We start from the raw sequence: 13,628 nt of genomic DNA on the forward strand, positions 1-13,628 counted from the left end.
ATCATCACTGTTACTTTACCGGTGAATAAGATCTCACATGCATGTGGCACTTCACAGTTTGCAAAGCCCTCTTGTGCGCATGTCGCCAACGCCCGCACTGCCATCTAGGAATTACTGCCTGCACTCTGCAGATGCAGAAACGGAGGCTGAGAAGATGGCAGCGACCCGTCCTGCTAGACCCTGCCAAGGTGAGGCTCGGTGCTGGCCGCTCACTCTGAATCAGGCAGGGGCAGGACTTGGCTCCTCCTCCTCCTCCCTGGGGCTCCTTGGGGGGGGACTCCCTGCCTGCCCCCACGTGAAGGGTTCTGATTGGACAGCTTGGGTCACGTGCTTCTGTGAGAGCCAGTCAGCAGCAGGGGGCTTGGCTCTGCCCACCAATGGCAGCTCCCACTGTTTTGGGGAGTAAGGGAAGACCCTTTCCCAGAAGCAGCCGCGGAAGCAGCCACCAGTTGTCTTCTCAGCCCAGTCCCGCCCGGCCCTCCTGAGGGGGAGCCTTCCCTTCCGGGAACCTTTGCTGAGCCGGGCCCAGAACGAACTGGCTCCTGCAGACCTGCCCCCCAGCTGCAAGTGGGCAGACAGGCCCCCGTGCGCTACCTGGTGTCCCGCCCCTGGCCTTGAGGCTTTCATTGCTGCAACTAGCTCCCAGGCCTCTTCCATGCCCCGACCCCAATTCCCTGGCATGAAGAGCTGCCAGATGTCCCCCGGGCTCGTCTTGTTTCTGGACAGGGCTGCCCGGCCTGGCCAGCCCCACACCGGGCCTCCTCCTTCCCATCAGCTCAAGCTTCCAGTCTCCAGCAGGCCTTGTGCCGGGCTGGCCCAGGCCTGGCTTCGACGGACCAGTGCCCCAAACGAGTGACCTTGGAAACGCTTTACGTCCCCAAAGGTGGCAGAGAGTTGGAGTGGGGCTGGCTGGCTCGGGCGTGGGCCTGAGATGTCAGCCAGTGCTGGGGTCCAGGCTGCTGAGGTGAACTGGGGCACAGGACGGGAGATGCTCTGAGCCGTGCGTGGGGTCCCTGCCTAGGAAGATGGGATCGGCCCAGGGGAGGACTGAGAAGAGAGGCCTGCGTGGAAACAGAGATGGATGCTCAGTCCCTGTGGGTCCCAGTGGGCCTTGGGGCATCGGGTGATCCTGGCCCCACCACTGATGCTGAGGGTGGTGTTGGTTCAGTCTGCCTGTGTCTGTGCTGACACAGGGTTTTAGAGGGCATTTGGAGTCAGATAAACTGAATTTGAATTCCTGAATTCCCTCTGTCTCTACAACAGCGTGTGGATTTTGGCAATTGTGTTCCTCTCTCCGAGCCCAGTTTGCCCATCTCACAGTCACCGTGCATGGTCACACGCACCTCACCAGACTGCCAGGAGGAATAAATGAAGCACCATGTGCACAGTGCCTGGGACTCAGTGAACACTAGTTCTGTCTCCTCCCTGCTGAAGACAGTCGTTCTCTCCCCCCAGCGATTTCTAGAGAGGATCAGAATGCACACGAGGTACACGATTGGAAGGAAGTCTCAAAGACACCAGAGCCCTGTGGCTTGTCTAGCAGGGCTGGATGTGGGCATGAAACGGACTTGAGGCGGGTTTCTTGGAGGGCTTGGTACTGGAAATGACAAGGGTAGGAAGCTTTTCTAATTCACAAGCTGGGCCCACATCCAGAACCTTGCGGAGCAGGAGGGGTTTTGAGATGGCCTGGGGAGGGGCAGATTCTCAATCCTTTTGCTGGCGGAGGACTCCTAAGCTGGCAGGAGGCCTGCTTCTCGAAAGACTCCCATGCACAGGCCATCAGGATGATCACAAAGTTGTTTATTTTCTCACCTGTAAGAAAAGATGGATGCAGGGTGCAGAGAAAACCCACCCTTCCCCTGGTGCACATACTGGGGCCACACACAAACCTAGCAGGCTGTGTCTTTACCAAGGGATTTTCCTCTGTTTCAACAGAACTGCAATTTACCTTCTAAGTGCTCCCCGAAGCATGTTGTCATGCTGCTTCTGGGGAGAATTTATCTTACATTTATGTGCTATTCTACAGCAGCCATGTCCTTAGAACATATATCTGATTGGCAAAAAAAAAGTAGCAAAATGTCAAATTTTATACAATCAGGGCAAGAACTTGCCTTCTCCTGGCATTTGGACTGGCTGCCCCCTGAAAAATGTCTTTCTTTCCTTGGTCCTTAGCAAGGCCCAGCCCACAGACAGAGAAAGGAAATAAAATTTAACCTTTGCATTAAAAAATGAGCAAGGGTTTCAACCCAACAGTTGAGCAACTGGACTCATTTTTTAAACACCAGAATACTCAGATGGACTTACTCATCTGGCTCAGCTTGATACATGTTGACCTAACACTACAAACAAATACGTAACTTTAAGAAATGTCTGAGGGGTACAAACAAAGGCTATTGCTGCATAGTCGTTGGCAGCAATGACTTGGCCTGGAGGTGCACCCTTGGCTGTGCCCCAGACCAGTCTTCAGAACCAGTACTCAGAGACGAAGATGTGGACGTTGACGACATTTCGGTGGGAGACCACACCCCCAACCACATAGTTCATCTCCAGCTTCAGGACGGCATGAAACGGGCCCACAATGGGCCGCACTTGGCGCACAACACCTGGGGAGAGAGCAGAAAGTGTGCTGGAAGTTAGCAGGGACTGTAGCAACCTGGAGATCTGGGAAGTGATTTCCCTGAAGGAATTTGAGAGCTACAAGGGGTCTCAGACCTCACTGAATCCCATGCTCAGGTCCCTTGAGTAACATCCCCTCCAAGTGGGCTCTGCTTCCACCTCCAGGGACCAGAGACAGTGAACTTGTTACTTCCTGAGATGCACAGCTCAGACTGTGAGGGACGCCGTGAGTGTGGGCTTTGCAGTGGGCGGCTCTGGGGTCAATGTCAGCTCCTGCCCTCTGAGAGCCCAGGTTTCCTGCTCTGCCACCATCTACCTGACAGGATTTGGAAGACCCTAGAAAAGGTCCTGCCTGATCCACACCTATCCCCTCCTCCTACCCCTGGGAAGAAACGAAGCAGGAATACCCTTTCCCCATGATGTTTGAGGATCGCAGTGGAGTCCCGGACACCCCTTCTCCAAGCAGAGCAGTTCTGACTGCCCAAGGGACATGCCCCTGGACCCCTTGCTGTCCACACCTCTGTGGAGGGTGACACCCACGTTCATTGTTCAGTGTTTCTGGTAATGAAATCAAGAGGTGGCTCATGCCTGTAATCCTGGCGCTCTGGGAGGCTGAGGCGGGAAGATTGTTTGAGCTCAGGAGTTCGAGACCAGCCTGAGCAAGAGCTGGACCCCATCTCTACTAAAAAAAGAAAAAAAAGAAAAAAAAAATAGCCGGGCATGGTGGCACATGCCTGCAGTCCCAGCTACTTGGGAGGCTGAGGCAGGAGGATCACTTAAGCTTAGGAGTTTGAGGTTGCAGTGAGCTATGATGACACCACTGCACTCTAGCCTCGGTGACAGAGTGAAACTCTGTCTCAAAAAAAAAAAAAAGCGGGGAGGGTGTTGGCTCAGGTGACAGAGGCTCAGAGCAGCAGCAGAATGGCCAGGGCAGTGAGAAAGAGAACAGGAGATAGAGAGAGGCAGGTGTCAGTTCTGGGGAACTGCAGGGGGTAGCAGGGAGCTCTGTTGGGACCAAAGTCTATGACCAATGGCCTCCCCTGCTGGGGTCAGAGGACAGGGCACAGACCAAGCTCAGCTACGCAAGGGCAGCAACCCCAGACACTCTGCAGATTTGAGGGGGAGCAGGATTGGTGGTGAGAGAGTAGATTCTACAACTCTCTCCCAACCTGGGCCTGGCCATCTCCACGTCTCCTGGCCAGGCCCTGGTGGCACCACCTTGCCTCTGCAGGGCACCCAAAGGCTCCCAGAGAACTCTCCCACACTCTGGGTTGGGGCTAGAGAGTGCTGCCATCCTCACTGGATTGTGGAGAAAGGGCCTCAGATTCCTCAGCAAGCAAAGGATGCCACGTCTCCCTGAGCTTTTGGACCCGGTGAGTAAACAGTACAGCGTCTGCCTGTACTTCTGCACTGCACCATCCGGATGCCCAGCCCAGCATGTGCCTAGGCATCCGCTCCAGGTGTGCAGGGCCGGCCTCTGCCAGACCAGAGGGCTCAACAATTCACCTGCTCCTGCGTACGTGCCTCGCTCAACAGGCACTGGAGCCCATTTGCATTGTTACAGAGATAGCGAACAGAATCCTGGGTTCAAAGCTGGCGGAGGATCTAGGACTAAAAGCAGGTAAGTGCTGTGCTCTGATAGAAGCCTGAGCATCGTCCAGCAGGGGAAAGAAGGGAGGTGAGGAAGGCTGGGGGAGTCAGGACAGGCTTCTTGGAGGAGGTGCCCCCCCCTGCAGAGGAAGCTGCATGAGCCAAGCCTACAGGCCAACCCCCAGGGCCTGGCCCAGAGCAGCACAGACCAGGATGTTGACAGTTATGAATGAGTGACCTCCGAGCTCCCTTCTCCACTCCACAAGTGCTGGTGTTAGGATTTGCCCGAAGTCACATGGATGCAGGGCTGTGCTGGTAACTGCTTAACAACGGGCTCTCGTATCATACCATATACAATTTCCACAGCCGATTTCAAGGTACCAACGTGACATCACTGAGAGTGAAGTTGGGGAGACGTGTGTACAAGCAGCTCTCCAGAGCCAGTGTGAGCCGGTGTGAACTGGTGTGAGCTGGCTCTGGCACACCTGCTCGGATGCTCTGTGAAAAGTAAGCATGGGGCCTGCAGCTTCATAACCACATGGTGCGAAAGAGCCACTGACTGCTACAAATCGCTGATTCTGGGCTGGTTTCTGCAAACAGCACCTCTGCAGGCTCATCCAGTGTGCACGGGGCAGCCCATCCCAGGCCTTGGTGCCTGGCACGCAGCGACCACTCGGGGAGATCTGAGGGGTGTCCAAGGCCTTCCGCACCAGCAGCTGGTTCCCAGTCAGGAATGCCAAGTTCATTTGGGCACAATGTCCCCCCTTTCACTCTCTGGGCTTAAGTTTCAATAGTGAAATGCCCAGCAGCCGGGGTGGAATTCCAGGCTATTCCCTAAGCAAACCCGGGCTTTGGCTCCAATGGAGAGATGAACACAGCCTTCTGTAGGCTGTCAGCACCCTTTCTCTGCCTGCCACCTGGCGATGACATTGCAGCTTTGTCCTGTTTGAAGGCCCAGGAACGTCTTCAGCTCCCAGCAACAGAGACGGGCTTATCACCACCCTCGGATTACCTGCAGGTCCGGATGCTGGGTCACCCTGCCCGCCCTGCCCCGGGCGGGGTCTGCCTGCCAGGGTCAGTGTGGCCTCACAGCGCTGAACCCAAGCACACTTACACTCCCATGGCCCCTGTATGTCACCTTTTCTTCTCCCCAGGCCTGAGGCCATCGCTGGCACCCACCAGCCACAGAGGCCTGGGCTACCCGCCGACTTCACTTATCCTGGGCACAGAGAAGGCTCTTACCACCCCTCCTGGTGCTCAGAGGTTTGGGGCTTAAAGAAGAAAGGCCAGAGAGCCGAGTGAGCCTGAGGACTGCTGCACGGCTGAGCGAGGGGGAATGGGGACACCTCCACAAGCCACGCACAGACCTCTTTGTGTCTGTTACTGTTCTGTTTCTGTATGTCATAAAGTTATCATATGTGATACATAACATACAACTACAAACATAATGTATATATTATATACATATATACATATATTATTGAAAATATATAAAATACATAATTTATAAATTTTGTTACAGATAAAATATATATTAGATCTAGATACATATGTTTTTAGTATTTGATATAAAATATATTTGATAAATTTATATACAATTATATACAAATATAATTGTATATAAATAATAGCTTATATATTATTTATATAAGATATATTTATGGTTTATATATCACTAAGATATATTTATAATTGCTATAGAATTTATATATAAAATATAAACATGATAAAATATCATAATTAGCATATCATTATGTTTATATTTTATTTCACACATCTACGTTTAAACAAGCCTTCCTGGCTGCGTGTGGGGTCGCATGGCATGGGCAGTGCCGTGCTCTGTGCAGGCACTGGCTGGATGGGAGTGTCGAGAAACCGAGGGTCTCTCCTGGGGGGTCAGTCTGGGGCCAGAGGAGGAAAGAGACGGTGCTGGCGCGGTAACTTGGTGTGGGCACAGGGCCCTGCCACGGTCGTTCCAAATGGACTCAGAGACCTGCAGGGCACCAACCAACCTAGGGCTGCGGTGGGGCCCCAGGTGAGTTAGTTATTTAACCTTTCTGAGTTTCCATTTCTTCTTCGGTACCCAGGGATTAAAATTAGCCACCTTCAAAATCAGAAATGAAACAAACTCGAGGTCACCCTTCTTCGTCCCCCTCAGAAATGACCGCGGGCTACAGAAAAGCACCGGGTGTTTAAACAGGATCCGACCCTATTCCTGCACGAGGGAAACTCACAGTATTTCTCTTGCACTGACTTTTAAACTCTACGAGAAGGGAAAGCCCTGGATGTGCGGAAACGTCTGCATCTAAGCACACCCTGTCAGGGCACTCGTGAGGTCCCGTCTGCAGCGCGCCGACGACTCAGACCCCATCAGCGGCGCGGCGTGACAAACACTGATGGAAGCCAAGGACCCCGCCATGGCAAAGTGCTGCAAAGAGGCGGGAGGCGGAGGCTGAATTACCAGTGTGTGTCTCAGGGCCTGGGTTTTCTCAAGGTCTCCACATTTAACAAGAAAAACAACTAAGACGGAAGCAATAGGGACGCTGTGGGGGTGAAACAAAAACTTGTGCAGTTGCACAGAGCAGGTGTACAAGGAGTGTGGGTCCCTTCCTGCCCTTCCAGAATTGGCTTCTCTATCCCTCCCCTCTGACCTGAGACCCACGTTGCATCTGCCACTGTCCACACGCCGCTCGGCCCAGGGCTCCCGTTCCCAGGCCACGGGCCCCAGCCTAGCCACGCTGCCCTGGAGCTCAGGTTTGGGGAGACACGTGTCCCCTACCCCAGGCTAGTTCAAGCCTTGCCCTCATCTTGACCACACCTACCCAGGGGCCAGGGAGGGCTTCACAAAAGAGCACCCGGGAAGTCCAGCTGGTCCCCCGTGCCTGGCACATAACAGATGCCCAATAAATGTCTGTGGAATCAAGTGGCTGGTTCTGACACCACTTCTTTGTTCACAGCTTCCTGCCCACTCATCACTGTCCCCCAACCCACCCATCTACTCAGCCACCCATCGATCCATCGTCAACCCGTCTGCTACAGTTGGGATTTCTGTTCCCTCCAAATCTCAGGTTGAGATTTGATTCCCAGTGTTGGAGGTGGGGCCTGGTGGGAGGTGTTTGGGTCACGGGGGCAGATCCCTCACGACTGGGGTAGCTCTCACTTGTTAGTTCACTGGATAGCTGGCGCCCCCTCCTCTCTCTCTCTTGCTCCCTCTCTGCCACATGACACACCTGTTCCCCCTTCACCTTCTGCCACGACTGGAAGTTCCTTGAAGCCCTGAAGCAGATGCTGGCACCATGCTTCTTGTACAGCCTGCAGAAGTGTGAGCCAAATACACCTCTTTTCTTTATAAATTACCCAGTCTCAGATATTCCTTTATAGTAATGCAAACAGGCTAATACATCATCCACCCATCCATCCACCCAATAGCGGCCACTCTGCACAGGGAGCTTTGACGAAGAAGCTTTAAGTTCCTGTACAGAGAAACTGACATTTGCACTGGGTTTTGAAGGATAAGTAGAAGCCAAGGAAGCAGGACGCACATGTGCAAAGCCCCAAATTGTGAAGGTTCAGGCCAGTTCTGGGAACAGTGTCAACCCTGGGGAGGCACAGACAGAGGAACTGCTCCAGGGGACCAGGAAGCCGTCTCTCGGCTTCCTCCCACCACCAATTCCACACCACTGCTCTTCAGAACCACCACCAACTGCCCTGCCACAGGGAGGCCGTGGGGAGGAAGGAAAGGAAGCAAGGAATGCTCACTGCCCACCTGGGGCATCACGAAGCCTCTGCTGGGGCCCGATTCCACCCATCTCGTTGATTCTACGGACATTTACTTGGCATCTGCCATGTGCCCAACACTCGGGACCGGCTAGACTGCGTAGGTCCTCTTTCCTGAAGTCTTCCCTGGTCTTCCCCCCTCCGCAGAGTCACCTGGTCTCTTTCCACTGTGACACTGCGTCTGCCCACTGCAGGGGGCATCCACAGTCGGCCCCCAGCCAGGGCCAGGGTTTGCTCTGCGTTCATCTCTGCCCGCCATCCCCAAGCCAGGGCCACGACTGCTGAGCGAGACGAAGGCAGAAGGAAGGAGAGAGGGAAGAAGGGAGATGAGTCCCTGAAGCCCCGCAACCTAGGAAGGAAGACAACACTTTGTCCTGAGGGACAGAGGGGCCACCGCAGGCTCTTAGCGAGAGAGGTTTCACGGGGGACAAGCGCTCTAGCAGCAGAACGTGGCGCACAGTGCTGGCCTGTCCCGCTCACCCGCTGGTGTTTACCTCCCCACCTTTCCGAAGCCCCAGAAAGAAAAAAAGGCCATGGTGCTGAGTACAACTGTGTTAATCTTCCAAATCCTCGTCCCTGGCATTTCTGCTTCGGGTCTCAGACGCTGCTGGTATTCCTTGGCGTGTCTGTGCCGCTTAAAGATATAATTAAGCCTTTTTTTTTTTCCGCTGTTAAAAAATGTAGGCCCCCTTAGGCACTTCACTCTCACGTCTTGCCTGTGCTTTGTAAATTGCAGCTGATGGGCGGGGGACCCAGCACCCCGGACACAAGGCGCATGGGGACAGCTTCATGCCTCTTGGGCTCCGAGGTCCACGTTCTTGGCCCCTGAAGCATCTCCCTGCTGCTGCTATTTGAAGTCGCGTGTCATAGTCCATCAGTTGTTTGAAATGATGAAAATCAGCCATGGCGCTCTTATGTCTCTGACTCGACACTGACCTCAAAAGAGACCTGCAGCCTTGGGTTCCTGCTCGGGTTCCGCACAGACCAGCTGTGCGACCTCCTGCAGGTCACCTTCCGCTCTGAAGTTCAGCTTCCAACTCGAGTCTGTGATTCTAACTGACACAGGGTAATGGAGTGAACGAGGTTGTCAAAGAGTATTTTGACAAACACGATGATGACCCAGGAGACTGCACGATAGCTCATCCCAATGGAAATTAACTGTTTTCTAAGAGACAGCAGCTTAAGTTGGAAAAAGCAGAGGTAAGACTTTGAAAGCACCGTGTCAACATGGTAAGAAGGGTAAGAAGTTGTCCCTAACGGGAGTCAGATTACAGAGTAATTGACTCCTTGGTGGTCACCTGTTTCCCCACTGCCATGTAAGGCCGAGGGCACTGTCTTGGCCACTGGTGAAGTCCTGGTTCTTGGAACATAGTAGGTCCGTGGTCCTACCCTGTGCCTGATACACAGGAGACACTCACCAAATGGTTGTTGAATGAATGGCTAAAGATTAAAGCATTAAGCACAGTTTATAAAGTTGAAAATTATCACCCACGAATCCAAGTATTGGGAAGGAATGGACAATAGCCAAAGGTCCCTGAGTTTTCAGCTATTGACCATGTGGAAGGAGAAAGGGCAACAAACAAGAGCCAGGCTCCAGTCTGGTCTCAGGGGCCACCACGTGGAGCCAGCCACAAGCAGGCAGGAAGGCAAAGTGTGGGTCTGCGTGGACAAGGTGCTGGAACGGAGGGGCTGGGAGCTCAGAGGAGACCATGGGCCCACCACAAGCACAACGGGCAACTGGAAGGAGGCAACAGTCGGCCGCACCTCAGTGGATTTACCTGGGTGGAAACCACAGTCCCTGTAGCACAGGATGTCTGGCACAGACCAAAGGCAAAGACGGAGCATGAGGTGCAGCAGCAACACTGCTGGTACATGCAGAGCAACCAACTAGCATGCGGCAGAGCGGGGAAGGCGGCTGCACGGCACGGGCGAGGGGGTGGGAACCGAGGGCCCCGTGTGCCCGCTGCTTCCTTCAGCCCCTCCACGGTGCTGTGGGGGAGAGACTGGCACCTTCCTTTCCCTGGGAAGTAAGATGACAGACTGTGCGAGTGGCACGTCCCAGGGCACAGAGCTGACAGGGCCACGGGTTCCAGGCGGCTGGGACCGAGCCCAGAGTCCAGCTCTTTCCACCCCACCATGCCCCCTCCCTCCTCACTGTGCAATGTCCAGAACGCTTCCAGAACGCACTGCCCTTAGCCGAGTCATAAATATACGGCAAGAGCGACAGAAAGGGATTAGGACCCACCAAGTGATCACATCAGGAACTGGTGGTGCAGCCGAGGGGACTGAGCTCCTGGAATCTGTCTTCTCTGCCTGCCCTGGGAACCGGGGGCAGCTGTCTGAATGCATATTTTGAATGCCGATGTCACTCAACATGTCTCAGCGAAACCCATCACCCGTATTTCTTGGTTATTATAACTGTGCTCCCTCCACAGGCCTCCTGCGAGCTATCCCAGTTTGGAGGGGACAGCTGCAGGCAGCTGAATGACAGAGAAAGCCCCCAGCGTACGCCTTCCCTTGGGGAGAAATGTCAGCTTTGGACCAAACCCCTTCAGCCTTCATCTGTGACGTGGGAGCCATTTCGTTGTAACGCTCACGTCACTGTCTCCCTCCTCATCCCCACCGCAGGCAGCAGAGCTGTCGTGGGGAGGAGGAAACAAGGCACAATGTGGCTGAGGGAGTTGCTGACGATCACACAGCCAGCAAACAGCAAACCAGAACTCGAACCCAAATCCTGGGCCACTGCCCCTTCCACCAAGCCACACGGCCTTGCCAAAGAGGCCTGGGCAGTGTTCCAAAAGGATCTGCCATCAGATGCACCAACTTTTACGAAGCCAGCCAAAACTGTGGCTGTGACGGGAGGGAAAGAAATCCTTTCCCCTCCCCTCCATGTGCTTCCTGCCCCGACCTCAGCCCCCACCCACCTGCTGGGGTCCTCCCAGACCCCAGACCCAAACTCGTCAGCCTACTCAAATCTCTCCAGACGCCCCCAGAGGGGCAACTCAAACCCAAGCACACCAAACACAGACCCACCCTCCTGCCCCAAACCCACTGCCCTACCCCCCACCTCCCACCCAGGTCCTCCCGACCCAGGAACTTGGAGTCACCCTCAACAAGCCACTTGCTCCCATCGCTCAAGTGCAATCACCACTGGGGCTGACGGGTTCAAGTCTCAGGAGTTTCAGGCCATCCTCCCTCCTCCCTCCTCCCCCGACCCCACCCTGCCTCAGCCCAGGCCTAGCTGCGTCTGCCCCGACGCTCACAACGCTCCTCCCGCCAGGCACCCTCACCGCCCTTGTCAGAGACACATCAGGATGTAAATCTGACCATAGATCCGACTGTGGGGCCTTGCTGTGGCTCTGCTGAAAACTCTGCCCCCCGCACCCCAAACCCCGGCTCACAGCAGGTGGGACGCACCCCAATGAGGCCCCCACTCCTCAGCACACAGTGCTTCAGCCATCCTGAACCCCTCGCAATCCCCCCGAGATGGGGGGCCGTGGCGGGCAGAGCGAGCCCAAGTCCTGCCAACTTGATTTAAAGACCCGGGCACAGCAGAGAGGGACACGTCTTGCCCTCTGCCTTCCAGTTCAGGCTACGCTGCCTCCTCCTACAGACGGAGAGGTTTGCACGCGCAGCATGGGGACCCCGCGCCTGCTGGAGCAGAGCCCTCTTCTTACTCATCGGACAGGCACGGCATGTTTGCTCTGGGCAGGGCTGCGCTGGGTGCGGGGGCCACGCGTTGCCTGGCCCTGGTCTGGGTCTTCATGGGGCTCGGGGGGAGGCAGGCAGGGGGGGATGGGCAGGAGAGGCTGGTGACAGTGAGCAAACGTGCTTCGGCAGAGCCGGGAGAACGCTCACCCCAGACCGCACACCGGGCGCTCCTGGAAGCTCCCCCAAGGGGTTTCCCTCGAGTGGGCTTTGAAGGACGAGGTGCCTGGCAAGAAGTTGGCCAGGGCGGGCACTTGTGCATCAGGAATGCGGGGTGCCCGCAAGTCTCCGCACATGGACAAGAATAAAAGAGAGGGGAGAGGGGGCCACAGCACAGAGCCATCCCACGCCACAAGGCCCCATCTCCCATGTCCCCTCATCCAGGCTGGTGTCCGACACGGGGCTCTTCCAGCACAGTCCTCAGGGAGAGGTCTGGCCAGCCGTCTGCTGAGCACTCATTATACGTCTACTCTGTGCACCGTGGTCATGGTTGTTGGGGACCCAAAGGTGACAACTGTGAGATTTCAGGACTGAGCCCTGCCCAAGGTCACCAGGAAGGTCATGACAACAGGAACCCACATAGAGTCCCAACACGCTGTGTGCATTCTTAGCCTGGAATCCGCTCCATGCCTCAGTTTCTGCATCTGGAGAATGGGAATAGTCACCCACAGGGTCGCTATGAGGAGCAGGTGACATAAAATGTACATATAACATGCTTGGAAGAGTGCCTGGCCCCTGGCAAGGGCCATGCGGGCTTTGCTGTTTTGCTGAGGACTATGATACTTGGGGTTCTCGGCCTTGGCCACGGATGGAAAATTCCTCACCAAGTCCCTCTGGAAACACCCCGACATTGTCCCCTGTCTGTTGAGGCTGCTGGCCTGGTGACGGTGGCCCTGAGGTCCCTTAACATATTTAAGGATGCTCACCCGAGGTTGTCAGAAGATTTATATCATCATAAGACTCTTTTTTTTCCAATTTTGCACAACATGCCTCTACTGCTGTTTGGCTAAAACATTTCATTTTTCAAAAAAGAATAATTTATGAACGTGCCCAGTGGTATCAAAGGCTTTTCAGAAGGTGCAGGCCAGCAGCATAAGAGGGTCACAAATCACTCCCCTGAGAAGCTCAGAGAGCTAAGGAGCTGCACTCGGCTTGTTTTAACCCCTTGGTGACCTGGGAGTCGGTGGGGGTGTGGGATCCTGCAGTTCCGGGTCCCTGCCAGGGCCGGGACTGGATCACCTGCTAGCGGTGCATTTGCTGTGTGTGTGTGTGTGTGTGTTACACGCATGTGCATGCGTGTGTGCATGCAAGAAACAAGGACAAACAGGGTGACAGAGGGGAGCCTCGTACAAATGAGCCCGTCAGAGGCACTTCCCTCGAGGAGCTCAGTTTGGTGCAACTGAAAGTCAAGCAAAAACCTCCCAACGCCCTGACCCCTGGCGCTTCCCTCTTTACTGCACCCTTCCTGCAGGCACCAACACTCCCGCTCCTGTTCACAGCAGATGTTCTAGAAGGAGTCTCCCAGGAGTACCCACTGCAGTGTCTTCCCCTCCGTCCACTCCACTGAAGCAGCCTCGTCGAGGCTGCCTGTGGTCTCGGCACTGCTGAAGCCAGTGGCGGACCCTTGGTCCCCATCTGACCTGACACTCGCAGCAATGACAGGCTCAGCTGCCCCTCCCCCGCCCTCTTGGAAACTTCTTCTCTTCTGGGCTTCCAGGACTTTGTGGGCACAGCAGGCCCACCCTGCCTCAGGGACTTTGCATGCGCTGTTCCCTCTGCCTGGAACCCTCTTCCTCCAGATCTCCATGTGAGTCATTTCCTCAGCTCCTGGGTCTTTGACAAATGTCACCGACCACCAGATTGAAAGTCATATTGCACTGCCACTGCACACCCTGCCCCACCGTCCTCCTCTCCTGCTGTGCACAGCACTCACCACC

The 13,628-nt window shown here is 55.1% G+C and overlaps 1 protein-coding gene across 1 annotated transcript in view; it reads right to left on the bottom strand.

Moving 5' to 3' along the window:
- Window positions 1-1,779: 1,779 nt before the first annotated feature.
- The window catches only part of FBLN1 (fibulin 1), a 72,086-nt gene continuing 60,237 nt past the window's right edge, over window positions 1,780-13,628 (bottom strand). The window contains exon 17 of the mRNA XM_045552794.1: window positions 1,780-2,603. Coding sequence (XP_045408750.1) covers window positions 2,464-2,603 — 140 coding nt within the window. The 3' untranslated portion in view covers window positions 1,780-2,463. The remainder of the gene's footprint in view (window positions 2,604-13,628) is intronic.

This window comes from Lemur catta, chromosome 6, assembly GCF_020740605.2.
Source record: "Lemur catta isolate mLemCat1 chromosome 6, mLemCat1.pri, whole genome shotgun sequence".
Taxonomy (NCBI): domain Eukaryota; kingdom Metazoa; phylum Chordata; class Mammalia; order Primates; family Lemuridae; genus Lemur; species Lemur catta.